The sequence below is a fragment of the Tiliqua scincoides genome, chromosome 4 (assembly GCF_035046505.1).
Source record: "Tiliqua scincoides isolate rTilSci1 chromosome 4, rTilSci1.hap2, whole genome shotgun sequence".
NCBI classification, from domain to species: Eukaryota; Metazoa; Chordata; class Lepidosauria; order Squamata; family Scincidae; genus Tiliqua; species Tiliqua scincoides.
In genome coordinates this window covers 38,640,712-38,667,138 of record NC_089824.1, presented here as the reverse complement: position 1 = coordinate 38,667,138, position 26,427 = coordinate 38,640,712, and the positions used below count along the sequence as shown (strand labels likewise).

The 26,427-nt window shown below is 41.2% G+C and overlaps 1 protein-coding gene across 6 annotated transcripts in view; it reads right to left on the bottom strand.

Moving 5' to 3' along the window:
* Window positions 1–1,415: 1,415 nt before the first annotated feature.
* NCOA2 (nuclear receptor coactivator 2) overlaps window positions 1,416–26,427 on the bottom strand; it is a 197,899-nt gene continuing 172,887 nt past the window's right edge. For 5 of the 6 annotated variants that reach the window (XM_066626615.1, XM_066626617.1, XM_066626616.1 and 2 more), the window contains 10 exons: window positions 25,936–26,151; window positions 20,605–20,734; window positions 16,723–16,888; window positions 15,260–15,541; window positions 14,866–14,955; window positions 13,549–13,777; window positions 11,963–12,140; window positions 11,009–11,207; window positions 8,221–8,310; window positions 1,416–7,218 (listed from right to left, as the gene is read on the bottom strand). In XM_066626615.1, the coding sequence (XP_066482712.1) occupies window positions 7,207–7,218; window positions 8,221–8,310; window positions 11,009–11,207; window positions 11,963–12,140; window positions 13,549–13,777; window positions 14,866–14,955; window positions 15,260–15,541; window positions 16,723–16,888; window positions 20,605–20,734; window positions 25,936–26,151 (1,592 nt within the window). In that variant the 3' untranslated portion in view covers window positions 1,416–7,206. The remainder of the gene's footprint in view (window positions 7,219–8,220; window positions 8,311–11,008; window positions 11,208–11,962; window positions 12,141–13,548; window positions 13,778–14,865; window positions 14,956–15,259; window positions 15,542–16,722; window positions 16,889–20,604; window positions 20,735–25,935; window positions 26,152–26,427) is intronic. The other variant, XM_066626620.1, reaches the window with a different exon arrangement.

Sequence of the window (26,427 nt, the reverse complement as noted above, 5' to 3'; positions counted from 1 at the left end):
TACTTTGTAATTTGCAGTCCAACCCTGAATAAGTGACTCTACAGCCTGTAGAGGAACTGTTTGAGACACTCCATACACAGGGAAAGGTGATCTTAATGTTTCTGCTTGATCTCTCAGTGACTTTCAATACTGTATTGTCAACCATTGCATCCTTCTGGGCCAGCTAGCTAACATGGAGTTTGGAGGCAGTTTGACACTGAGGGACTCCCATCCTTCCTGAAAGAGAGATCCAGGAATGATGAAAACAAAATACTTTGTTTTCAGACTGATGTCCCTTAGGGTTTCATCCTGTTCCCTCATACTATCTATATGAAACCTCTAGAAGAAATGGCCCAAAAAGTTGGAGTTCACCAGCATCAGCATGCTAACACATTACTCTCTTTTTCCTCATCTAACTTCAGGAAAGCTGTGGAGATTCTGAATCAGTGATGGGTTGCTGAAGACTAAAAAGTTAAAACTTTACGCAGGAAAGATAGAGGTGTTGCTAGTCAAGATAGCTGCGGAACCAAGGATAGGGTTCCAGCCTGCTATTGACAGATACAAACTTACCTTAAAAGATCAAATGCAGAGTTGGGAGTACTCTTGGATATTCAACTAGCCACTGTAGCTAGTAGTGCTTTTGTTCAGTTTCAACTAGTGAACCAGCTACACCATTTCTAAAGGAGACTTCATTATATAGGCCTAAATTAAATCTCTACTGGATTACTCCAATGTGTGCCTTTGAAGACTATGGTCTTCAAAGGCACCACAGAGCACATGAAACTTCAACTGGTGCAAAACACTGCTGCTGCAAGTTTTGAGTGATGCCAGCTTTCTAAAACAGGGGTGGGCAAACTTTCAACTTTATGGATCCTAGATCTTTAACAATTGTCTCACTGATGACAAGCTGCACCTGCTGAAATTTTCTTTCCTATACAATTGTTAAAGGTATATGTTCCCTAGTCAAAAGTTTTCCCACCCTTTCTAGAAAATCTTTATGCCAACTCCACTGGCTATAGTCAATTTCTGAGTGCAATTCAAAGTGCTGGTTCCTTCTCTGTAGCAACACTACTTTGCTTTGGGAAGCACACAAGGCTTAGAGCCTTGTTGCTTGATGGAGTGCAAGGAGCAGAGGCACTCTGAGGGTTGAGGGAAGGAACTGGAGCAGCAAGGAGGCAGAAAAAAAGAGACAGCAGACAAGGTTTCAAATGTGGATGCAGGGGGGAAGCCAGAAGCTGGAATAGATCCTTGCCCAGCCTCCACCAAGCTTTTTATTGACTCTCAAGCAATACAAAACAATACTGAGGGTTACTAAAGGTTACTGATAACACTAGCTACAACTAGCTGGCTCTAGCTGACCACAACACATTCCTGGATCTGACTGCTTCCTTATCTCTAATGCTAGCTCATTTTTACTATCTAATGCTATCTCTAATTTACTTGCACTGGGCTTCAAACTTCCAGCTCGCATGCACAAAGCCCAGTCAAGGCATGCCTCGTGAGGGGGGGCAGGTTTGCCTGCTGGTTGCCATGTCTTGCCTAAAGCTCTAAAGCCCAGTGCTTCTGCATATGCTACACTTCTCACCTTTAAAACTGTAACAGCTTGATCCCAGGATAGCCAAACTACAGCCACCTTCCATGAATCTGTTTATTCACTAAGATCATCTGGAGAGGACTTCATTATAATTCGGATTCAGCTAGTAGCAACACATGAAGTCCTTTGTGTTGCCCACAGGAATGTAGCACTCCTTGCCCCAGGAGAGCCTCTTGGCTCCAAGTCTACCTTGCAGGCCCTGCTATTTCAGCAGGTTTTTAATTGGAGTTCATTGTTAATAAACCAATTGGAGTTGTATCTACTTGTTGGCTCTCCATTGTGGTTTCCCCCCCCCCCCCTGCTGCCATTATTTTATTGAAATTTATCTTCTTGGAAATTGCATTATTTGGTTTTATATAAGCCACATTGTGTCTTGTTTTGAATAGAATGGGAACATACAAATATCTTAACTAGTCAAATTAAATAACTGAATTCGGTAAGTTAATTGTTTGAAGTATATCCTCAATCTACTGTTGGTCTGTTTGACTGAGTGATCAAAGAAAATTTAGTAAGATGTGGTGATGTGCAAAGAACCAGCAAATGAGAAGGGTGATCCTCTGTGTAACAAAGGATAAAAATCACTGCTTTGTTCCAATACCTCCTCTGAGGTTTATATACCATACCAGGGCAATTCACCTCTATCTACTTGAAAATTATCTACTCCAGTGTTTCAATTTGTTTCAATGGGAACTGAAGAAATAGAACTGGTAGGACCTGAAGGTGTTTCTGTTGTATCTCAGATGTTTTGGCAGCATCTGTCATCAGTAAGGGCCCAATTCTATCCAACATTCCAGCAGTGAAGGAGCTGTGCCAACAGGGTATGCGCTGAATTCTGCAGTGGAGGGACAGTCACAGAGGCCACCTCAAGGTAAGGGAATGTTTGTTCCCTTGCTTCGGGACTACATTGCGGCTGCTTCAGTGCTGGAAAGTTGGCTAGGATTGGGTCCTAAGTTGATTAAATTCAAAATTAACTCAAATACACTGGAAAGCTTGCTCAGCTGAGAATTCTTAGACACCAACATGAAAACAGGAATGCAAACATGGTGGGTAAGTGGGTCAAGTTCTTCCACTGCTTCTTTCAGTCCTGCATTTTTTTCAAAAAGTAGTGCCCCCTCCCTCTACTGCAGTCATAGCTTGTGCAGTGGGAGTGGCATCATCCTCACTTTCTCTCCTGCTGTAGTCCTCAAAGAGGAATGGGGAGAAAATGCTTGAACATCTACCTAGCAAGCATCCCCTAGTAATTGCTTTTGACTATTCCAGATGCTTTTGACTATTCCAGGAGTTACAGATGATTTCACCTACATGTCCTTTTAGGTTTTCCTCCTCATTCTGTCCTGCACTGTGTCATACATGAGAGAGTAAGAGAAACCACAGAGGTGGTGGAGAGGCAGAATGGCTATTGAATAGGATAACAGTGGTCAGCAGGACAGGCCTTGATTGTTCAAAGGCCAAATTTGCTTACTGGTTTCACAAGCGTTCACACATGCACTATATGTGTACATATGATTGTGCTCCTTAAATTTAGAGTCTGAAAACTATTACTGAAAGCCACTTAAACTTGCTGCTATAAAATCAGAAACTTATCTATCAGATTTGAATGCAGATAGAGTTCTCTGACATCTGAGGTTTTAAACCCAAAACCACATCATACCTGATCCTCTGTTCCCTAATTTCAATTTTATCTTGTACACATTTTATATAGTGCAGTGAAATCTGATTCCAGCTATGGACAATAATGGGGAACAGGGTTTCAGTTCATGCAACTGAGCATGCTCAGTAGCACTATGTATACATGTCAGATTCCTGTACTGGCTCCAGAACAACTAGTGTGAAACTGAGGATCTTCTAACTCCATCCTAGTTATTATCTGGATGGCTCTCCTCCTTCTAACACAGTTGTGTACATGAAGGCACAACAGAAGAAATGTTGCTGTGTCTAAAGCCATGTAAAACCCGAAGGCATTAAAATTTATTAAATGATGCAATAACAGAATTCTTTATTTACAATAGCATTATTTAACATCAAATAAGCAAATAGCATCAGCAAAGCAATATTAACTTGCATAAATGTATTTAAAATTTCTCTGAATATATCTACCTTTGCATAAACTGCTCACACTAGAAATACAAACATCAATGCAGGTGAACAAAGTGATGTTCAGAGTCAACTCAGTTTTGAAAATAAATCACAACCTGAAAACACTGTAAGCTTTCTCCTGAAGAACCATAGTTTATATATTGCTTAGTTTTACCCTCGTATAATCTTTTCATATACACACACTCATACACATCTCAGATGCAACTTCATGAGGAACTGTACAAATAAAACCCACAAAAATGACAAAAAGGAAAAAAATTAAATCAGAGTCAATGTTTGAAGAAATGTGTCCATCTCTATTCAATGACTGAAAGCTAAATGATGCGCTTATTCCAAAATTGTACACAATTCACTATACAAATATAATACATCAGACAGCTATGTAGGAATATACAAGACTTAAAAACAGATCTAAGGCATTATGCTAGATTTTAGCATTTTGAGGTTCTTGCACATAGCTTTACCTGTAGTAAGAAACTGAAAAGATTTTGTTTTAGTCTACAAAGAAACACCAGGGAGAAAATTCTAATTAAAAACCAAAGCCACTACAGTAATTTTCTTTTGTGCAGAGAATGCTTTTGCTCTTAGGCAGCAATACTACCATACAAATACTAGAAAACTTTAAATTCACACCAACAATTAATGGCTTAAGTTGCATTTCAAAACTGATTGTGTATCTTTGGGTTTTGCAAGTAGAGCTGAATCACCCTTTTTCATGTGTTAAGCCCATATGAACTCCATTTATTTTAAATACAGATTAAAAATGTATTGTATAAATGGCAAAAACATTGCTTTCAGTTAGTACAGACCAATAGAAAGACTGGTAGGGGCCAATATTTTAAAACTTTGAATAACTAGGTACATGTTGAGAAACATCAACTTCATTACTTAATGTTATCTCTCATTACCAGAACTTGATTGAATGGAGCTCTCTGTGTGGAGCTATTTATATATGTGCATTTTTCCAAACTGGGTGTCTTTCACATTTCATATGAGAGAACACTGGTTATGTTCTAACAACATAAAACCCAATTATTTTCTCTAGAAATTTTACTGTGTACTGAATGAGAAATACTGATTATAAAAAGAAATGGATTTGGCATCTTTGTTTCCAGCATGATCAACATAATCAGAAAATGCCTGAACTCACTGTCTTAATTTATTGAGATGAGACAGAAATAGCCTATGAACCAAAAAAATTGATAGATATAATCACTCATTTAAAAAAAATTAAATTGAAGTATTAGTAAAAGATGCCCATATTCTTTGAACTGGGTTCAATTTAAAATTTGTTTCCCCCCACTTTGATGTATTAAAAGATGTTTAAAAAAATTGAGAATTCAAAAAGAAAACTAATTTCATTCAATGCTGAGAGCTTTAATTTCTGTAAGTGTAGGTTAATTCTTACATAAATTAAATCAGGCATAAATTAAAACAAACAAATTCCCTCAACATTATTATGGAGCTCAGGGCTGAATCAACTTTGATTTTCACCAGATGGCTCAGTTGTCTGAACAGCTACTTTTGAGTTTAACCTACAAAGTGATGACTACGGAGAGGTGCAGCTTCTCCCTGTGTTATGAGAAAGCTAATCAACAGGAAACAAATGGGCTGAAAAGCATTCTATATATTCCTTAACATATTCTCTTCAGCACTCTGTGAAGAGTCAGATTCTTTGTATAGTTTAACCCTCATCACAAGCAAACAAGACTTCAACAACAAATCTTGTTGTTGTTAACAAACTTTCTACTCCCAAAGACATGATGATGATAAAGATACTATAAAATGCATTGCATTTTAAACATCCAAAATTTGAGATCAGGTACGAAAGAGTGGATTGTGGGGGAGAGAAACAGGAGATCGAAAACAATCAGTTTCCTGATATTTCAAGTCCTCAGAAACTGATGCCAGCTTTTACTAAAAGATTACTCCAACCACAGCAGGCAAAGAGTAAAACCACTGTAAACAGTGGCCTGCTGAGGTAATGGTTTCTCTAAGATTCATTATTAAGAAAGAATATAAACATACAAAAAAGTCAAGAATTGGCTCCTACAGTGGCTGCATATCATATAAGGTTAGATAAATGACTTTATGAGCAGAATCGCAAGGTTTAGAAAATGAAGAGTTTCAAGCCTACAAATTAGGTCTAATCAAGGCATTGTGATCCTTTACAAAACACTTTTTTCCCCAGGAAACACACACAGCTATGAAGATATCTAATTTAATACTGAAGTACCTCATTTGGAAATCAACTCCACAACATGTATACCTCACAAAATTATACAATTAAAACACTAAAGTTTTAAACTTAAATTATTGCTTGTTTACATAGAAACTGGTTTTTATGTACCTTACAAAACTTTCTTGTAGTCCATGTTGCTTTAAAATAATTAGAACACATGATGGTTAACTCTGTAGTGATATCTGCCATTGCTCAAGTCATTGTTTTCCCCAGTTGTGGAGATGGGAAAATGAAAATTTATCATTTATCAGATGCTTTTAGCTCTGATGTTATGCTTCAATCCTGCCACTTCCATCACCAATAGATGCACCCTCATTTAACGTCATTATTCAGCAACTAGTTACCTGCAACCTAAAACACAGGTAACACACCTAGGGACATGACAGGGATTACTCATTTCTCTACCTTATCAGAAAACAAAAACAGATCAAGGGCAGGTGAAGGGAGGAGAGAAGGGGATGTTAACGTTTAGTTAATTTTTCAGGTTCAGAAATCAATTAAAATGAGAACTTAAACTGTGTATTTGACTCATGATTTCATTCAAAGTAACCAACAAGCTTTATAAATACAGCAGTCCTCCCACAGCAGTTTTTACAAATGTTTTTGCAAATTTTAACCTATTCAATCTGTATCCTGTTTACAAATTTAAACGTATCCAAAACTGACTGGTTTTGTTTTCTAACGTGGTTGATCTATCCATGAAATATAAATTTCCCCAAACCAATTAGTTAGATGTCTGTACTCCTCATTTTGATACCCACCACTCTGGGAGTCAGCCTGTAGCCCACTCCCCACCTCCCAAGTGGTGGTCATAATATAAACCATTCATTTCCAGATGGAACCGAATCCTTTGCACCAGACTGAGTAGCTAAGGAAAACAAAGAAAGATATCAGGATCTAAAACTAAAAACAGAACAGAACAAGAGCATGGATGGTTTTCCTTAAATACATACATTTAAATACATTCAATCTGACATGGTTTATGAAAACTGGCTATCAACATTTACTTTGCAGGAGAGATCTAAGTTGCACTAAGGTGAATGCAGTGAACAGACTGAGCAACTGTCTGTACGCTAGCTTCAGACTGTCAAAGAGGCGGCTGCTCTTCCAGGAACAACTGTTTTCATTCTACTCAGAGTGGTGCTCTTCTGTCTGCAGCACTAAACTCTACTTTCTCAGGCAGAACTGGCTGGCAGAACAGTTGGGGCAAAACCAAACATACGCAGCTCTTCAAACTAGTAAGTAGTTAGGGCTGGGCAGCCCAGCCAGTTGAAGAAGTAAGCAATCATCAGGGTCAGCAATATTTCTGAAATACCAAACAGAGATACATTAATAGCAGTACCGAACTAAGTTTGCACATATTCACACATCAGAAAATGTCAAATCACTAGGAACAGAAAAGTTTCAAATCAGCATAGTATCTAAAGGTACATGCAAAGACTCTGACAGATGACAAAAAGTCAAACACATACCATATCTAGCTGGCTAACAGTGCAATTTATTTATTTATACAGGTATTTATATACCGCCTTTCTTTGGTCATCAGATTTCTCCTCAGACTTTAATCCAAGGCGGTTTACACAGGCAGGCTGTTCTAAACCCCCGTAGGGATTTTTACAATCGAATAGTTCTAGTCTTTCATAGAACTCCTCATTCCAGCTGGATTCCTTCCCAGTCTGGCCTCTCTCTGGCCCTTCACCTTTCACGCTCCACTTGATGGCAACTCCTCTCTGCCACTGAGGGTCAGCTCATCAGTATATCAGCGTGTCGTCAGTTCTGGGGTACTACCGGTTGTTTCGAACTGGCAGCCTCAGATCTTCAGGCATACAAGGCGGCAGCTCTACCAGCTGAGCCAGGCCTCCTGCAATTCTATGTAAGTCTACTCAAAAGTAAGCTGCACTGCGTTTAATGGGACTTACTCCCAAGTAAGTGTCACAGAATTGCAGTCTGAAAATCTTATTGTGCACTAGGTAACATTATCTGGAGGAATAGCTGTGTTAATCTGTTGCAGCAAACAAGTTTTGTAGCAATTTAAAAACTAACATGCTTGTTTCAGCAAAAGGGTTTGTGTTGTACAGTTTACCTCATCCCACACAAGTAGCCCCTGTATGCTTAAGGCACTTTTGTCCTTTTGCTCAGCTGGTATTAAATTCATGAACAAGATACATTTGGATCTCATCTTCATGAATGGTCTGAAATATTTATTCTAGACAAATGTTCTAGAAGTCCACATAGGAAGTATCACATTCTTGTGCCCAAAAATAATTGTATCAATTCCCTCTTTGTTGAGATGTGAATGGCTTCTTACCCGTGATGCATCACCCTCCTGCTTTATCATATCCATTCCAGGTAGCTGGTTTGGAAAAAGATTGCCTCCTCTCATAGCAGGATCATTAACCTAACATAGGAAGAAGATTTGTAAGTCATTCTGGGAAATTGAAGAAAAGACACATGTGTGTACATCCTCTACATTTTGCAACCAAGCAGAAAAACAAGAGAACAATCTGAATAAAAGGTGCATTTAGTGTCATGATACTAACATCCTATTTTCAGTTTGTCATTTTGAGAGGGAACAGTTCTTCAGGGAAGAAGTTAAATGGGTAATTCTAGTTCAAGGAAAAAAAATGCATTAGATAGCCAGGATGATGTAGTGGTTCTGGACATGGGCCTGGAAGATCCAGGTACAAATCCCTACTCAGCCACAAAACTACTTGGGTGACCTTGGGCCAGTAATTATCTCTCAACCTACCTCACAAGGTTGTTGTGAGGACAAAAGGAGGGAAGAAACTATGTACACCATCCTGAGCTCCTTGGAGAAGGTGGTATAAACAAGTGAAAAATAAATTTACTACTGGTTACAAGTAGAAGACAATATGAAAAACTGCATCACGCAGGTTAAGAATGCCCCCAAAAATTCCTCTGAGCAGCTGCAACTCACCGCAGATACTCGCCTATAAGTCGACCTCACAGATAAGCGGAGGGCAGGTTTTGAGCCAACAATCATGGAATTTTCTATGACCCTCAGATAAGTCGGGGGTTAAACTTAGGGGGGTGTCTGACTATAGTTTTGTCTGATTTTACCCAAGGCCAGATCCTGAAAATAACTTACCACTAATTGTTACCCAAGAACTGTAGTCTCTAATTTATTAAAAACATAGTAAAAGATCATAAGATGCATTTTTATTCTTTTTTTAAATTCTGGTCTTCACCACCTTTTTGTAAACACTATCAGAGTAAGTGCACTGTAAACAACATACCAAAAAAACAGTGGTTCCCAACCTGGTATTCATTTACTCCCAGGGATACTCAACAGGACCTTTAGGGGTACTTGAAAAAGAATGGAATAATGGCAGAAAAAGGCAGGCCGTGCTCCAGAATGCCTTGCAAGGACCAGCAAGGCAGGAAGGGAGGTAGCTAGATGGCTGTGAAAGCCCCACCAATAGCTAGTTTTTGGTCATCAATTCATCTATGAACCAGTGATTGAAAACCAGCACAGTAAAAAAGCTGAAACATAATATGGGAAGTGATCAATCACCCAGAATTTCTCAGCACACTGTCGAGGAAGGAGCAGCTTTCTTATCTGCTGCTCTCCGCTGAATGCGGCTTCAAAAACTCAGCCCACACAAAGAGTATTTTCAGACACAAGTCTTTCATTAGTTCAGACAGTATTTACAAGATAGCAGAAAAATAATAGCAGCGTAGCAAGGAAACATAAAACGGCATAGCTTGCCATACACACGATAAATCAGCCTTCCCTGCTTTTCCGGCCTTCCCAGCCATTCCCCCTTCCCCTCGTCCTGCACATGAGTGCTCTTGCAGGCTGTTTAAAGCACTGAGCGTGAATTAGGAAGGGTGGTGTCTCCTCCTCCTGATGCTGACTCAGCACTTATTACAATTAGTGAGCTTGTTCACCTGATGCTTGGTGATTCAGCGTTTTTACATTGCTTAGGCTCTACCTTATCCAGACCAAATTCCTTGGATTGTTTTTCTAACCCTGACAGTTTCTGGTGCAAAACAGTGCAAAGGCAGTCTTCTGTTCTTCAAACAGAAAAAAAGAGAAAACATGAAGTCTGGGCTTTCATATAGAGGAGATGAGGGCTTGCATTATTAATTACAAGCATTTTGCTAATAGGAAGCATACAATTTATGGAAATGGGCTGCCAAGGGATATGCAAGTGAAAAGGGTTAGGAACCACTGCAGGAGATCCATGAATCAAATCCACCTTTAAGCCCAAAGCTCTACATACAACATACAACCCATAACACATAACTAAGAGTGTGCAATTCAGTTCACAGAAGAGAGATGAGCTGCATATAGTTGCAACCCTTTTTACTCAGAAGTAGACCCACTGCTTTCCATGGGTGTTATTCTTAAGTAATGGTGCACTGAATTGTAGCCTGGGAAGGAGGATCCCATCCTGGTGTTTCAAAAAACAGACCTGCTTTGCAAGCATTTGCAGAGCAGAACCAGGATGCAGCAGAAGGAAGGAGAATAAAAGGTTAACTTTCGCTGGAATGTCTCAGGAAAATTACTATAGCTCAGGTGACCACCTGAGCAGAGAAACTTTTCAGAGCTGAGAAAGGAAACTGTTCAGAGTTGAAAGGCTCTGCCCTCTGATTGACCTGGAGATAAGGGAAAGTGATAATAGGAGCTTGATCACTTGGCAAAAATGGTAGTTTTGTGTATGTGCATGTATTTAAACGGTGATTGATCAAGGTCTCAGAGAGGGTCTAAGGCTCAAGGGTGTACTTTCTTAGTCTTAACTGTTTTTCTAAACACCAGTACAGCTAAGCTACCAAGGCATTCCTTGTCAGGGAACCAGTTCCACGCAGTAGTTAGTCTATGTCTCTGAGATGGCCACTAAGTAAGTGTGGCAGATATTGAAAGATTGGCAATGCCAATGTCATAACTACTTGGAAACTAGATTTAAATTGTATATGGATGAACAGAAGGAACAAGTACCAACTCCCCACTACCAGAGGCCATAATTTCTCAAAGTAACTAAGTAAGATTAATCCAGTACCAGTAATATATGTTATTAATGATATTCAACACACTTCTTTTAGACACGTCTTCCAGTGCCAAGTGTTCTCACCTGCTCAGGACCCATGGAGGATAACCCTGATGTAGGCACAGAGGTTGCTGAGGTCATGCTGATCTGCCCGGTCATCTGGTTCATGTTATTCATACTGCTTGTGTTGGTCACCATGGATACATTGATGTTCATGTTGTTATTGTACATGCTGGTGTTCGCTTGCTGCCCAAAGTGTGGTGGAGATTGTTGTGAAAACATGCTACAGGACAAAGTACATAACAGCACGTCAGAGTCAATGATAAAATTAGAAATCATTTGGGTCTCAAATATTTCTGAAAATTTCAAAAGAATCAACCAATGTGTCCATCAATTCAAGTGGATACCACATTTAAACATCTGGAGCTTAATATCACAGCACAGGCCATTCATTCCTTTCACTGTTTGTATAAATTAATGGGATCTGATTTGCAAATATGGCATCTTTGTTCCCAATCTGCTAAAATTGGTTATTTGCTCCAAAGACCTAGACAATCTGTAAACATGCATATCTGCAGTTTCTGTTTCTATCATTGAACTGAAGGACAATTAAAAGATTTTGAGCATAGAATCATATGCGCACAATAGTTAAAGTGGTTATTTTCAACCATAGTGTTGTGTGGTGTGCCGTGGTTGGTCTGCAGGTGTGCTGCGGAAGTACATACAATCTATAAGAAATAGTTCCCATGTAAAATTATGTGTATTCATTCTTGGGGCTCTTTTACCTCCCTCATTTCCCGCTTTATTCCAGCAATAATTTTGGTGTCAGGCTGCAGGAGCTGCTCTGTTATGTGACAAGTCAGGTTCCTACTTGCAACTATTTCTAAACAGTCACAGAAACAGTAATTGGATAATTGCAGAATGACTGTATGAGTAATTTGAGCAACAGTAGTAATTTGAGCAACAGTAGAAAAACAAGGTCACATTAAGAGTTACAGCCAAATTGCAATGCATGCATTTTTATGCCTGACAACTTACCTGTTTCCACCCATATTTCCTTGTGCCCATCCGTTCATCTCAGTAGAGGACTGGTAGGCAGGATTGGCCTGAGACTGCTGTATCATGGGACTCTGAGTATGAGCCATTCTTGGGGACATCAGGGGACTCTGGGGAGTAGTAGCTCCTGTGAAACCTGGATCAGGCTGCTGATTTATTCCTAAAGGCATAACAAAAACTTCAGTCTGTGCAAAGCAAGCAAGTTGATCAGCCCAAATTAAGAACCTGGAATAAATAGCTATACATATAATAGTGGTATCCATGGGAGGGGGGAGACCTTACTGAACAAGTGTAAAACAAAGCTAACCTTCCATTCCCTCTGTTTTCCTACCCCAACATATATATTGCAGGGTCTTCACAGTTTATTAAAGTATTTTTGTATCCTACACCGCCCCATTACAGATGTGCTCCAGGTAGCTTATAAATAAGAGTAAAATACAAAACATGCTAAAATCAAAAGCACAAGTAAATATGGATTTAGCATACCTATCTGCCACTTTTCAAGAACGTTCAAAGACAGTTCAAAATAACATCAATTAACTCCTATGGGTGATGTGTATGGGTTGCAATCAATGCCTAGCATTTGTACAGTGTTTTCTGTGTACACAATTTCACAACAACCATGTAAGACAAGCATCATTATCCCTATACTGCAGTTGGGGAATGGAGGCTAAATGGAAGTGATTTGCCTAAGGCCAAATATAGAGTTCATAGTAGAGATGAAATTTGAAACAGGGAAGTCTAATTTGCAATTCAGCCTTTATGCTACTCTAGTATACTCTAGTATACTTATGCTACTGCTACTCTAGTAGTGCTAGATAGACTATCTCTGACCTTAGAAGAATGTTAAGATGGACTATCTCTGACCTTATAAGAAGGGTCTCACTTTCTTAGGGGCCTGAGGCACACTCCATATGTACCATGAGTACTATTTTATCACAACTCTGGGTAGAATCTAGTGGCCAAGTAATGTCTGAGTAGGATTATTCTCAAGAGACTTTAGTTTAAAGACAGAAAACTGGCAGCATGACAAAGGAGGAGGTTGTATACTTAGTTGTTACTGTCTTAAAAAAAGAACAAGTGAAGATATTTCTAATTTTAGCAGGCTGGTATCAAGAAAAGCAAACAAAATGAACAAGTTAACTGAGAAATCTATACACTGCTTATCTTTATGGCTGTCAGCTAAATGAAATATAATTAAAAAGCCAGATGCTTAATCAAGGATGCCAAAATAAAGTGAGCATATCAAAGACTTCAGAATAATGGCTTTTGTTGAGGCTCTTGGCGAAAAAAATGCATAACAAGATAAAGCTTCCAATCTTATGTTGATCATGAACAGGGATTTAAGAAAACTATAATTCTGTGATTATTCCAATAAACTTGAAAGATATTATCCTGAACTTTGGGACTCCCGACATTTTCCAAAAATCCCACCCTCCCTTGTAATTTTCTACCATTCCTGGTTAGCAAGTGACATCTGGAAGCCATGCAAGGAATTATAAGAGCTGGGACGCAGAACATTGGTAAGCAGAGACTGGTTAAAAATGCAGAAGGACTAAGTCCAATACCATAGTTTGGAGGAAATGGAAACTGTTGGGTATTTGCTTGGGGAATCCGTGGGTTGCTCATTGTTGCTGGTATGCCACCAGAGGCCACCATACTTGGCGTCATATTCATACTCTGCCCTCTCATCATCAGAGTTCTTTGTTGCACTTGCTGCTGCATCTGTCTGTGCCTCAGGTGCTGGCTCAGTATCTCCCTCTGTCTCTGGGCTAGCATCTGTGCATTGAGAGGTCCCTGCAGGGAAAATAAAAACTACATCAGGATAAGTAATTTGTTAAGGTATTTTCAGAAGCTTGCTAGGTTAAAGAAAGCAACCTGTATCTCAACAATCAGCTATGTACCTGGTATTTTGGGTGAGAAATTCCAAAATAGATACCTAGACTGGCATAGTACCACTGATGCAAATTAGTAGAATAATCTGCTTTTCTAAAATCAGATTTCATACATCCCACACATGCAAAATGATTAAATAAGCTGGGCTGAATATATGTTTGAATTAAAGGAGGTCTCAAGTTTTCCTAACACGTTAAAAATATTCAGAAGTGATACTTTTTTTTTTTTTTTTGAAAGCATCTGAGTGGGCTGCCTCGCCGGTTCCACCAGTGCTCGCTGCTATAAGGCAGCTATAAAGTGCGCTCCAGCAGCTTCTGCTGCTGGTATGCCAGTGGAAAGGCCAGAGCTTTCATGAGCATACTGTCACCATGCTAGCTGTCCACCAGAGCAGATAATCCAGCACAAGAGGTGTGAGGGTGGAATGGGACAGGAGGAATAGGAGTAGAGAGGCTGTGGAAGGGGCTGGATTCAGCTGCAATGGCAAGTACCAGATCCTAACCTGCAACCTCCCCACCCCCTTTTTCCTCTCAGACTTGCGCTAGTGGAATCACTGGTGTAGGTCTGTGGAGACCTATTGTGGAATGGGAGGCTTACAGAGGTTTCCCACTCCTCTCCCCTGCTAGATATGGTGTGTGCCTGTTCTGCACAGTTTCACCAGTGGGGGTGGGTGGGTGGGAGGATACGATTGGGTCAACAGTCCTATTTATGACTGTTTTATGATATATTATGATTATATAATTATAGATTTATTTATCCATAAGAGCTAATGTTTTTGTAGCATAGTCAGTCATATATTCTTAGAACACTGCTTGTTTCACTAACATGACAAATCATCTCTCCCTGCTTCTCACGTGCAGGCCAGTCACAGGAACTTACATCTAATCCTATGAGAATAGAAGAAGAAATGGAGCTAGCAGGACCTATAGGTTTGTAAAATTTAGTCAAAATTTTAGAACATTAAAGTAATAAAATAGAAAAGTCCTCAATACCTGTTCCCTCACCTGTGCAGGTACGCCAGGTCTTAGAGACAGATTCATATTGGAAACATTGCTGATCTGATTTATCAGTGGCTGGCGATTCTAGGAAGACAAGGGGGGGGGGGAAGCATAAGAGATCTGGAAGAATCAGCCATACAGAAGTAAGTGCCATTAAAGAAGTTCTGTTTGTATCAGCAAACAGCAACTAGAAAATAGTGTGCTGAGGTGAACAGGGACAGTTCCCCCCTCCCTGCCACTAAATGCAAGGGAAACACCAACTGAAAAATTGCCTCTTTGTCCAGTTAGCAGGGCACTCTTCAAATTCATTTACATCCATAGTGCATATGCATAGCAGCAAGCTGGCAAAAGAAGCCAGAGAGCAACAAGAGCATGAAGAGCAAAATACCTGCTGCGCTTGAAGTCTATGCTGCAGTTGTAGCCTCAGCTGATTCGGCTGGTTTTGTATGAGGCCAGCAGGCCTCAAACCAGGCCTTGGTTGCATACGCAATGCTGCATAACCTGGTCGCTGCGCCATTGGGTGAAAGCTGGGATCCTGCATTGGTGTGTAGTTGCCCTGGGCCATTTGAGCCTGAGATGCATACTGCTGAGTGAAAACAGGAGCCTTTTGTTCTAGGATGATGTTTGATTCCTGACTTGAGAATGGCTCTGGATCTACAGCTTGGCTTTGCTGGAAAACACAACGTAAGATGTACGTACAATGTGGGACATCTATTGATAGAGGCATGTTATTGTGAAGCAATAGAATACAGCAGTATTTCCCAAACTGTGGGTCACACTCAATTTTTGGTGGGTCATGAAACTGACAAGCTCAAAATACCAAAATATCCCTTCTGAAACCATTCATATTCATGCTTTTGTTCTTGGCTCAGATTATTGCGACAAAGCAGGGGTCAGCTACATATTACAAGAGAATCTGTAACTGAATTACTCAATGTTTTGATTGTTACCTGGAGTACTTGGAAAGGGTTTCATGTTTGACCAATGAAGAAATGCTTTCCCCAGCATCTTTTTCTCAATCTAAATCCTGTTCTCAAGGGGCCTTTTAAATAAAACTGAAAATATCAAGAGATCCAACCATGGATTTCTCACATAACATGTAGGTGGCACTTAAATTAGTAGAGATTTAAACATATGCATTTCTAGGCCATATTACTCCAATCAATATGATTGGAGTAATATGGCCTAGAAATGCATATGTTTAAATCTAGAAATGCATATGTTTAAATCATATGTTTAAATCATATTAACAGACTAGACAGCAGAATTTACAAAAGCTTAGTTTAGACTTAATCTGAAGTGGGCAGAGTATGGCATAGATTATGAGGGCTTTGTTTCTTTCAGGAGCAGGCATGTAATAAAACTTGAATACTGCCTGTTTGGATGAATTGTAACCTTATCTGTCTTCTCATGGAAGTGGACATCTTCTGCAGTGGAGGGAAAAGGTCTACTGGGCTGGCTTTTAGTAATGTTACTTGGAATCCTGGAAGTAATACTTTTCAGTACATGAGCATGATTACACAAGTTGGAGATAAGGCAGGACAGCCTTTCTCAACCTCTTCAAGTATGGTTGGATGGAGGCTGTTACAGGTCTACCCCTTCCTTCTTACTCAGTCTGTGACATGTGTTAGCATAAATTCAGGATAGCACCAGTTGCCAATGGACTACATAAATGCTTTCACATTTAACAGAAGCAAAAAAGTTATTTTCACAGTGTTAACAGATGAAAGAATTTTGTATCTGGGTAGCATTTAAAGTCCCTATGACAAACTGATTTTCTGTTACCACAAAAATACGTACATTTTAGAAATATTTACACATATTTTTAGAAATATTTAACAATAGCAATACCTGGCTGACTAGTTCTGGTATCCCTAGAGCTCTGTCAATTTCTTCTAGACCGTCAAAATTTCTTAGTGCCATATAAAGCTGATCAAGGAGAGCTCCCTCATCACTTGGAGACTCTGCTGCAGGATGCTGACACAGCAAGTCATCTGGAGTGCTTCCAAATGGTTGCCTGTAGAAAGAAAAAGCATGCAACTTGGTAAGCAACTACAGTGACAAAAAGCACACACACCATTCAGAATGGGTTTATTAGTCACAAGTTCCAGGTTAATTTATGGAGCATATATTTTGATATATGGCACTTCTATTGGCTAAGGTATTTTAAACCTTTTATAAGTTCTATACCATGGTTAGTACAAATATTCTAAGGATTTTTAGCTTCATTATGTCAATCAAAAATCAACTCAGGGACACACAAAAGTAACCAGACTTGTTAAGCCTGCCACAGCTACAAACCTGAATACAGTGTGATATATCAACTCTACCAATCTAGAAAATTGGATTACTAAAGCTACAATCCCATGCACACTTTCCTGAGAGTAAATTCCACTGAAGCACAGTGAAACTTGCTTCTAAGTAAACATGCATAGGATTGTATGGTAAATCACTGTTCAGAGTTGCACCAATACATTCTGTTCTTTATCATTGATGTATTCTGTTCATACAGCTTAATTTTGTTACAAGCTATACAGTATACAACTGATAGCACTAATCTGATAATTTAAATCAAACACTAAAGCTGACAGTTTGCTTCCTTATTCTGTATCATAAGATAATCACTGCCTGTTTCTGATAACTTCCAGATGTACATGCCCTGTCATCAGCATGATGAAAACAGATTCACAAATATAGTAGTAAAAGCCAACTGCTGCAGTAATCACAGGATACAAAAATACATACAGGCGCTCCCTGACTTACATAAGGGTTCTGTTCCAGATTCCCTGTTCTTAGTTCACATAGTGGCAGAAAAAGAAAAGGAGTGAGACACAGGGAGACATACTGCTGCTAGGACTACAGCAAGACCTTGACTTAAGTACAGCAAATATTGGTGGCAAATGGTGTGTGTGTGGGGGGGGGGATGGAGCCTACGGGCACTCTGCTGCAAATCGACCAAGCCACCTTCCTGCCCCCCCCACGGGGCCCTTTAAATGAGGGACTACAGATCAGAACCTAGAGTGCACTGGGAGTGATCCTCACACTTCCTTTGTTTAAAGTAGCCCATTTATCAGTGCACTAAATTTATTGGGAAAAAGCATACAAATGATAGTTTTTTAATAAGGATGTTTGAAGACTGCCCTCAGATAGACAATCTTGCCTTTAAGTAAGAACAGTGTAACCTTCAGCTCTTTCTAACCTTGATAACATTAAAAAGACCCCATGTATATAAAGTCATATCTTTTGTGTCAATGGCACAGAACAAAATGGTTTAGTCTTATCTCTAGAACGGGAAACCAAGTTGGCAACATATGATACATATGATTGGAAATCACATATGATCACAGAGTAATCTTAGAGTGCTTAGAGCTACTTTATTTGCATAGTCATGTAAAACAAACAGTACTGAAATAATGTTTGGAAGTCAAGTACCTGCTATAAGGTGAATACAGAGTCAGTAAACGTTTACCAGCAATACTTCCCTTATTTCCATAAACTTATGAAATGCATTTAAGGAAGAGTCTAACTTTACAACCCCTTACATGGCTGAGAGCCAGTCCAAGACACTGCTTTTCTCCTTGAGCCAGGACACAGACAACTGAGATCAGCAGAAGCTCCATTGATATAGATCAGTAAAGGCAGTAGGCTGTTTGTTCTTAAACAGGTCAAATGTGATGTCATTCGGCCACAATGGAAAAGAGAACTTCCTTATCTTACTAAGGAAATTATGAGGGCAGACTGTACTGGGATTAAGACGTAGTTCCTTTCCCCCTAATTCATTGACTCTCTAGGTTATTTCCAAAGAGCTGGCAGTGAAATTTATGTTACTTTGTAATGTTGCCACTGAAGTAATTATGCCAAGCAGTATTTAAGTACATGGTCACTATGACTATGAAAATTATTTGGAAAACAAATAACTGGCCCAATCCTATCTAACTTTCCAGTGCTGATGCAGCTGTTCAGATGGGGTGTATACTGTGTCTTGTGGGGGGCAAAGTAGCAGTGCCAAAATGGCTGGAGAGGTGCAGATGCAGAGGTCATCCTGCAGCAGTGCAGTTGCAGAGGTCACTTCTGCAAAGAGGGGGTCTACCCAATAGAATTGGGTTGTAAGACACTATTTAAAAACATGCCCTAATACAGTTTGTTTCAAGCAAATTAACTCTCAACAATGAACAATTCAGGCATATAAGTAGGATTATTTATATATTTTGCTGCCAAATTTCTTTACAATTGGTAATTTTTAAGCCAATGAAACTTCATAAGCCATTAACCTTCTGTTATTTTTACTACAGATTTTGCCAAAACGTTGGGAGTTTTGTTAAATAGCAGTTTGTTTCTCTCCTTATAATGAAACAACTCTGCCAGTCATTTATAAAAACAGAACATTAGCAGATAATGATCAAGCTTTAAATTTAGATTACTGCAGGTAAACATAACACTGCAGCATCAGGTGAAACTTAACTTTATACCACCGCTGAGGTTTGCTCCTGAGCTTGCACTTATATTAAGAGAAAATTCAGACAGTACAGCCCATCAAAGCCAAGAGCAATAATAGTGTAGCTACACTGATTACAATAATCTACAGGCTGATCCTGTATATCTTTGGTTTTTATATTTGCAGATCTGGCTCAATGTGGGTACCCTGGAACCGTGTTAAGCCAGAATTGGCTCAACCTGAAACCTCCTGTGAACCGTGAGCATCCACCTGCAGCCTCTGTGGGCTTAAGAATGATGCCTGGAGGCAAAAAGTAACTTCCAGAAAACAGAGATGTTTTAATACCTTTTAAGGCATTCTGAGGACTGGAAATGGCTTCCCTGGGCCTCAAAATGCCTTAAAAGGCATTAAAACATCACTTCTGGTTTCCCTCAGGAAATGGGAAGTTGCTTTTTCTTTTACCTCTGGGCTTCATTCTGAAGCCCAGAGAGGCAGCAGGCAGACACACCTCTCCGGTTGCCATCAGAGGGTTTAAAGATGCCAAAGCTGCAGATTTGGTTAGCTGTGGATTTTGGTGTTTGTGGGGGGGTCCAAGAACAGATCCCTTGTGGATACTGAGGTGCCACCTGTATTACTAGACCAGGGGTGTCCAAACTTTTTGGCAGGAGGGCCACATCATCTCTGACACGGTGTCGGAGGCCAGGGGAAAAAAAGAATTTACATTTCAAATTTGAATAAATTTACATAAATGAATATATTAGAGATGGAACTTATATGAATGAATGGAGGTCTTGCAATAGTTCAAGGCCTATAAAAGGCCTTGCACAAAGCAAGGTCAATGTTTCCCTTGCTGCCGTTACTGCATCACAGATGTCAAACAGCAAGCAGCCCTCATCCCACAGATCGCTTGAGATATCAAACAGTCACCCTCATGCTGAGAGCAGTTTTGTCAGGCCAGTGTGGGCTCCAGCAAGTCTCTGGTGGGCCGGATTAGGAGTCCACGAGCGCCGCAAATGGCCCACGGGCCAGGGTTTGGGCAGCCCTGTACTAGACTATAGTAGAAGAGCATTCTCTTTCCAGACTTCTGTACATAGCAGAACATGTCTACACCTATTTAATTCCACTATCCCGACTGTCTACAGTAGTGTTTGCTAAGAGTGAAGAAGATTTACAATGCAAATATAGTAAATTGAGGTTGCAGATGCAAAACTATTAGGGGAAAAACTAACTGGATATAAAATTAAAGGATTTCTTCATTTCTGAAAGTTCATATTGTTTGAACACACACACACACTTACCGGTTCTGATTACCAAAAGATGTCTGATCTATGGGCAAGATACTCTCTGGCCATGGAGCAGTCTGGTTTGGAGGGGCCTGCTGTGGACTATATTGGGGACCTCCCATATTCATCTCCAGTTCAGAAGCCCCTAGAGAGAGGAAATATATTTCATAATTCACTGCAATACAGGTTTCAGAGAAGCTTGCTGAGTACAGCATTAAAAAATAAAGATTGGTTGTTCACTCAAGTAGGTTTAGTTTTATGCTGGTATTTTGTACATGTTGCTTTGACTTTTTCAGGTCGTGACTGTGTGTGTGTGTGTGTGTGTGTGTGTGAGTGTGTGTGTGTGTGAGAGAGAGAGATTTTTGCTGTTTTATTATGTTTTTATGACTGAACTGCCTTGAATTACAAAAGGCAGGCAAGGTAAAAATCTCTAAAAAATATATTCACACTTCTGTTTTGCAAGTTTAAAGCATAATTTCACAGTTGAGCAGGTCCTTTCAGCCTGATTGCTGGGAAGCAGAACCAGCTCTGAAGGTTTCATTGCTCTTTCCCTTCAGGTGAGCCTACAACGGGCCTCTGGCTTGCCAGAGGCGCAAGCTTTAGTGCAAGCTGAAGAGCCAAAGGGCTCTTTGCCCGTGGCTCTTCACCTAGTGGATTGAAACTTAGGAGCTTGGAAGACTCATCACTGTGGACTGTGACCTCAGACTGCTTAATGCTTTCAGACCATCATTGCTAGCCCGACACCTTGTGTAATGTCTAGCTAGCCTTGTGTAATGTCTAGCTGCACAAGCGCACTGCCACCATTGCATCTATACAGGGTCTTCTCCATCAGACCCCATCAATCAGGAGGAACACACGGAAGTCCGCTGAGACATGTTTGCCAGACACTTTGTGGATAAAATCACTCGGATTCGCCATGACTTGGACTCCACGTTGACAATGTCTAGTGATGACCCCGTGGCACCTGTCAGTCCTGTTTTGTGGGATTCTTTTCAGCTTGTAGAACCTGAGGATATGGACAGGATGCTTTGGAGTGTGAGGCCGTCCATCTGCCTGCTGGATCCGTGCCTAGCATGGATGATTAGATCTGGCTGGGAGGAACTAGCTGAGTGGACAGAGAGGGTAGTAAATTCATCTCTGAACGAGGGGGTGTTGCCTCTGGCATTAAAGCAAGCAGTGGTTTGCCCCCTCCTGAAAAGCCCCCCCCCGGACCTTCTATACTGGATAATTATTGGTCAGTCTCGAACCTCCTATTTCTGTGCAAAGTGATTGAGGTGGTGGCATCTCAGCTCCAGAGGATCCTGATGAAGTGGATTATCTAGACCCCTTTCAACCTTGCTTTGGGACAGCCGGCCTTGGTGGATGATCTTTGCCAAGGGCTGGATGGAGGGAGTGCATCCTTGCTAGTTCTTTTGGACCTCTCAACGGCTTTAGACACCATCGACCATGGTGTCCTTCTGGGACAGTTGGCCAAGGCGGGGACCGGGGGAACTGTTTTGCAGTGGTTTCAGTCCTTCTTGGCCGACAGATCCTAGATGGTGGTACTGGGGGACCCCTGTTCAGCACCCTGGCCCTTGAGGTGTGGGGTGCTACAGGATTCTATATTATCCCCCATGTTGTTTAATATCTACATGAAACCACTGGGGGAGGTCATCCGAGGATTTGGAGTTGAGTGCTGTCAGTATGCGGATGACACTCAGCTCTATCTCTCCTTTCTACCGGACTCTAGGGTGGCTGTCTCTGTCCTGGAGCTCTGCCTGGAGGCAGCTGGGATCTGGATGAGAGCAAACAAGCTGAAATTAAATCCGGACAAGATAGAGGTCCTCTTGGTGCAGAAATCCACGATGCAGGTGCTGGACTATTGCCCTGCTCTGAATGGGGTTGCACTCCCCCTGAAAGAGCAGGTTTGCAGCTTGGGGGTTCTCCTGGACTCACAGCTCCTCCTGGATGTCCAGGTGTCAACTGTGGCCAGGGGTGCCTTTGCCCAGCTGTGGATGTACCTGTCTCAGGCAGATCTGGCCATGGTGGTCCATGCCATGGTGACATCAAGATTAGATTATTGTAGTGCGCTCTATGTGGGGCTGGTCCTGAAGACAGTTTGGAAGCTACAGCTAGTGCAGAACGCGGCAGCTCATGTATAGTTGCTGGAGGTTGGTGGTTTGACTCTGTCACGCTGCTGCTCCAGCAGCTGCAATGGCTGCCCATTCGTTTCCGGGATGAATTCAAGGTGCTGGTTTTGACCTTTAAAGCCCTAAATGGCTTGGGACCAGCGTATCTGAGAGACCGCCTTCTTCCGTATAGTCCAGTTTGTTCTCTGAGATCATCAGAAGGGGCCCTGTTGGTTGTGCTATCATTGAAAGCAGTGAAGGGGATGGTGGCCCGAAACAGGGCCTTCTCGGTGGTGGCATCTGCACTATGGAATTTTCTCCCCTTTGAATTGAGGACAGCTGCCTTGTTCTTAATGTTCCGGTGGGGCCTAAAGACATTTTTATTCAGGAAAGCCTTTGAAGCCTTACAATGGCTGCTTTTATAAATTATGTCTTTCACTGCATGCTTTCAGTCTGCTGCTGATATGTATTTTATCTTGTTTTAATGGCTTCTAATGGTTTTTTATTTTTAATGTTTATTTGTATTTTACTTTGTATTTTAAATTTGATTGTTAGCCGCCTTGGGTGCCCTTCGAGGGGAAAGGCGGAATACATATCTAACAAATAAATAAATGAACGAATTTCATCTGTGGTCTAACTGTACCAGTCTGTACACAAAGGCTACCATATACTGAATCAGACCATTGAACCATCTAGGTCAGCATTTCTCAACTAGGTCAGCATTTGTCTCCTGATGTACCACTTCTCATGTTCTAACAATCTTTAGTACCACAAATACCTAAAATTCCAAAGGTTATCATGGGTAAATAGGTATGATTCATGCTGATAGTGGAAATGGCTGCCTGTACACTCCAAATCTTTGAGGTAATATCCCCATACCCACTAATCACAAGGAAGAGAGAGGTTTACCACAATACAAACATTCCCTTGCTCTGCCTACCTGTGCTTCCTAGAGCGAACCCATTTTATAAATGGGAGAGAAGACTGCCTGGAACACTTCCATGCACACTGGGACACTACAAGGTCCCACAGGCTGGAGTTCCACCTTTTGTAATAACATTCATTACCATGAATAGAAAACCTGCCTTAGTCGCTTGGTGGGAAAACAGCTATACTGATGCAACCCACCTCACCAAAATAGGAAATTACCCTGAAATAGGAAATGAGCCCTTATGCATGCAGATATTCTAACCCCTTCCATCTTCCTTTCTGCCACCATTACATGACTCGGACTTATGCTTGCTAAATAGAAGGTATAGATTCGAGAAGTCCCATGGTGGTGGTGATGGAGGCTTTCCCTGGGATAAGTGAACAGAAGTTATCTGTTCACTTACTCTGAGGAGACCTTTCAAACTGCTCTCTCCCCCCCCCCCCCGTGGGTGCAGTGTGTGCCCTGTTGGCTGCATCAGTGGGGAGGGGCGAGATTTGGTAGGACTGAGCTGTAAATCTGCTCCTGTGTGGTTACAAAGCTGTGAAGCAATTCTTGGCATTAAAGCCTCATCTGCTACATATTCTTTTGGTGCTGTACTGTACAGGCCTCTTAGAGAACAGCTGTACTGCATCTAATTTAAGCTAGTTCTTTTCTGCTTTTGATCATTCAAAATTCATGAAAAGTGTAACATATTGGGTGCATCATGACCTGTGTGAGCAGAAGGAAGCTTGAAAGAGGGAACCACCCTGTCTCTTCTGCCTCATAGCTGTTCCCTGAAAAGCCTCTTCTGAGGGCAGGGAATCCTTGAGAAAGGGATGGTTATGTGGTGCAGGAAAAGAGGGAACTGCTAAAAAAGGGGGAAGGGAGACATCTTCTGTGAGCAGTGAAGCTGCTATGAATAGTCAATGGAAGCTGCCTCTGGCCTGATTTCAAAAGATTCCTTCTTTCCCTGGCACCTTAGGTACGTTTAATTCTATACCTAAGAATACTCCAACTCTCAGAACTCTCCAACTCCTAAGAACTCTCCAACTTTTGGAGGAGTCACAGGGGGCTACTATGGAGTAGGAGGTCGCCCTACACAAGCTTCTTTCTGCTCACACAAATCAGCATATAATCCACTGCAACTAAACTCTAACTTACCCCAGTGGCGTCACTGGAAGGGTGCGGACCGCACTGGGTGACGCGCACAGGGGGGTGACACACACTGGGGGAGGTGACATGCTAAAATCAATGCATAAAACCTGAGTGAAATATCTCCTTTCTATCAAAAGTTATGGCCAAAAAACCGGAGAACAAAAAATGCATGGATCGCTATGGAAAGTGAGTCGCATAGCGCGTTTACTCATGAGCAGGCAAACGTGCCTTAGTTCATAGGAAAGGGCAGGCTGAGAGGAATCCAATGACACCAGAATGGTCCTGATCCAATGAATGCAGCCCCAAAAACACCTGAGAAGGAAGTCCCTCTCACCAAGCAGAGAAATGTACTGAGCCCTATGGAAAGTGAAACAAAGCCTCATGGTCACGTTTACTCACGAGTAAGCAAACGTGCCTTGGCTGTTGTGGAAGATCAGGTGAAGGAGAGTGCAAGGCTATCAGAATGGTCCTGATCCTATGCACCTGCAGCTAAATAAGTACTCCAGCCTCCCTCCCCCACTAAAAAGGATCAAAGCAGAGGCTTCAGCTGATACTTTTGAGACCTGCGAAGCCAGGTAGATCCTGACAGTGATCTGGTTTAAACAGAAGTTCTTAAATTGAACTGGGTACTGGCTAGGGCTGAAAACCTTACTGATTTTGGAGAGGGGTGCTATTGCAGGTAGGCTACAGAGGAAATTCAGTTGGTGGACCACAGCTGGTTTCTGCTTATTTAATTATTTGTTTTCCTTTAATTATTTATACTTATTTATTTTAATTTGCCTGATGATGTCACTTCCACCATGACATCACTTCTGGTGGGTCTTGGACAGATTGTCATTCTAAAAAGTGGGTCCTATTGCTAAAAGTTTGAGAACTGCTGCAATAAGGTGTTAGTAAGTTGACACCCTGGGGGGCGGGTGGCACCACTAGTGACCAAAATCACACTTTGGAGGAATAATACCAGCATGTTATATATCACTCAATGTGTAATTGCATGCAGAATGTGTTCTATCTTTGTTTGATCAAAAGGTACAGCCCAAAAACCAGTGGGGGCGGAGTGATGATACATCATCATGCCCACCACCTAGGGTGTTGGCCTGCCCACTGCATGGGGGGTGACGTGCTGGCATCCCGCACCAGGTGACGCAAACCCTAGTGACATCACCGGCTTACCCATATTCATGACTTGAGTTTGGAGCATCTGCCTTGGGCCAGGCTGACTGCTGGGTCTCATTGAAAGGCTAGATGTTGGGTTACGTATCATGCCTCCCTGGATTGGTCTGTTCATGGCAGTTGTCGTGGCAGCACAGGTTACCCTCACAGCAGCAGCTTGGTTTCCCCAGTCTCCTGATGGCATGGTGGGCCGAGGAGCATTATTAGCAATCATTCCTATTAAAACAAACATATGAAGAGTTAAATCACAACTTGAACAGAACTCAGCAACCTTGAAAGGTAAGCCAAGGATTACAAGACAATAATTAATGTGAAGCACTTTGAACACTAGAAAGCACTACACACGTATTCGGCGTTATTGTTATTAAAAACTTTTTTATTCTTTGAGGGGAAATAATGGCATAGACCAGGGGTGTCAAAGATAAGGCCCGTGGGCTGCATCTGACCCGCAGAGCCATTCTGCAAGCCCCCCGAGCTTTGGGGGAGTTTGGG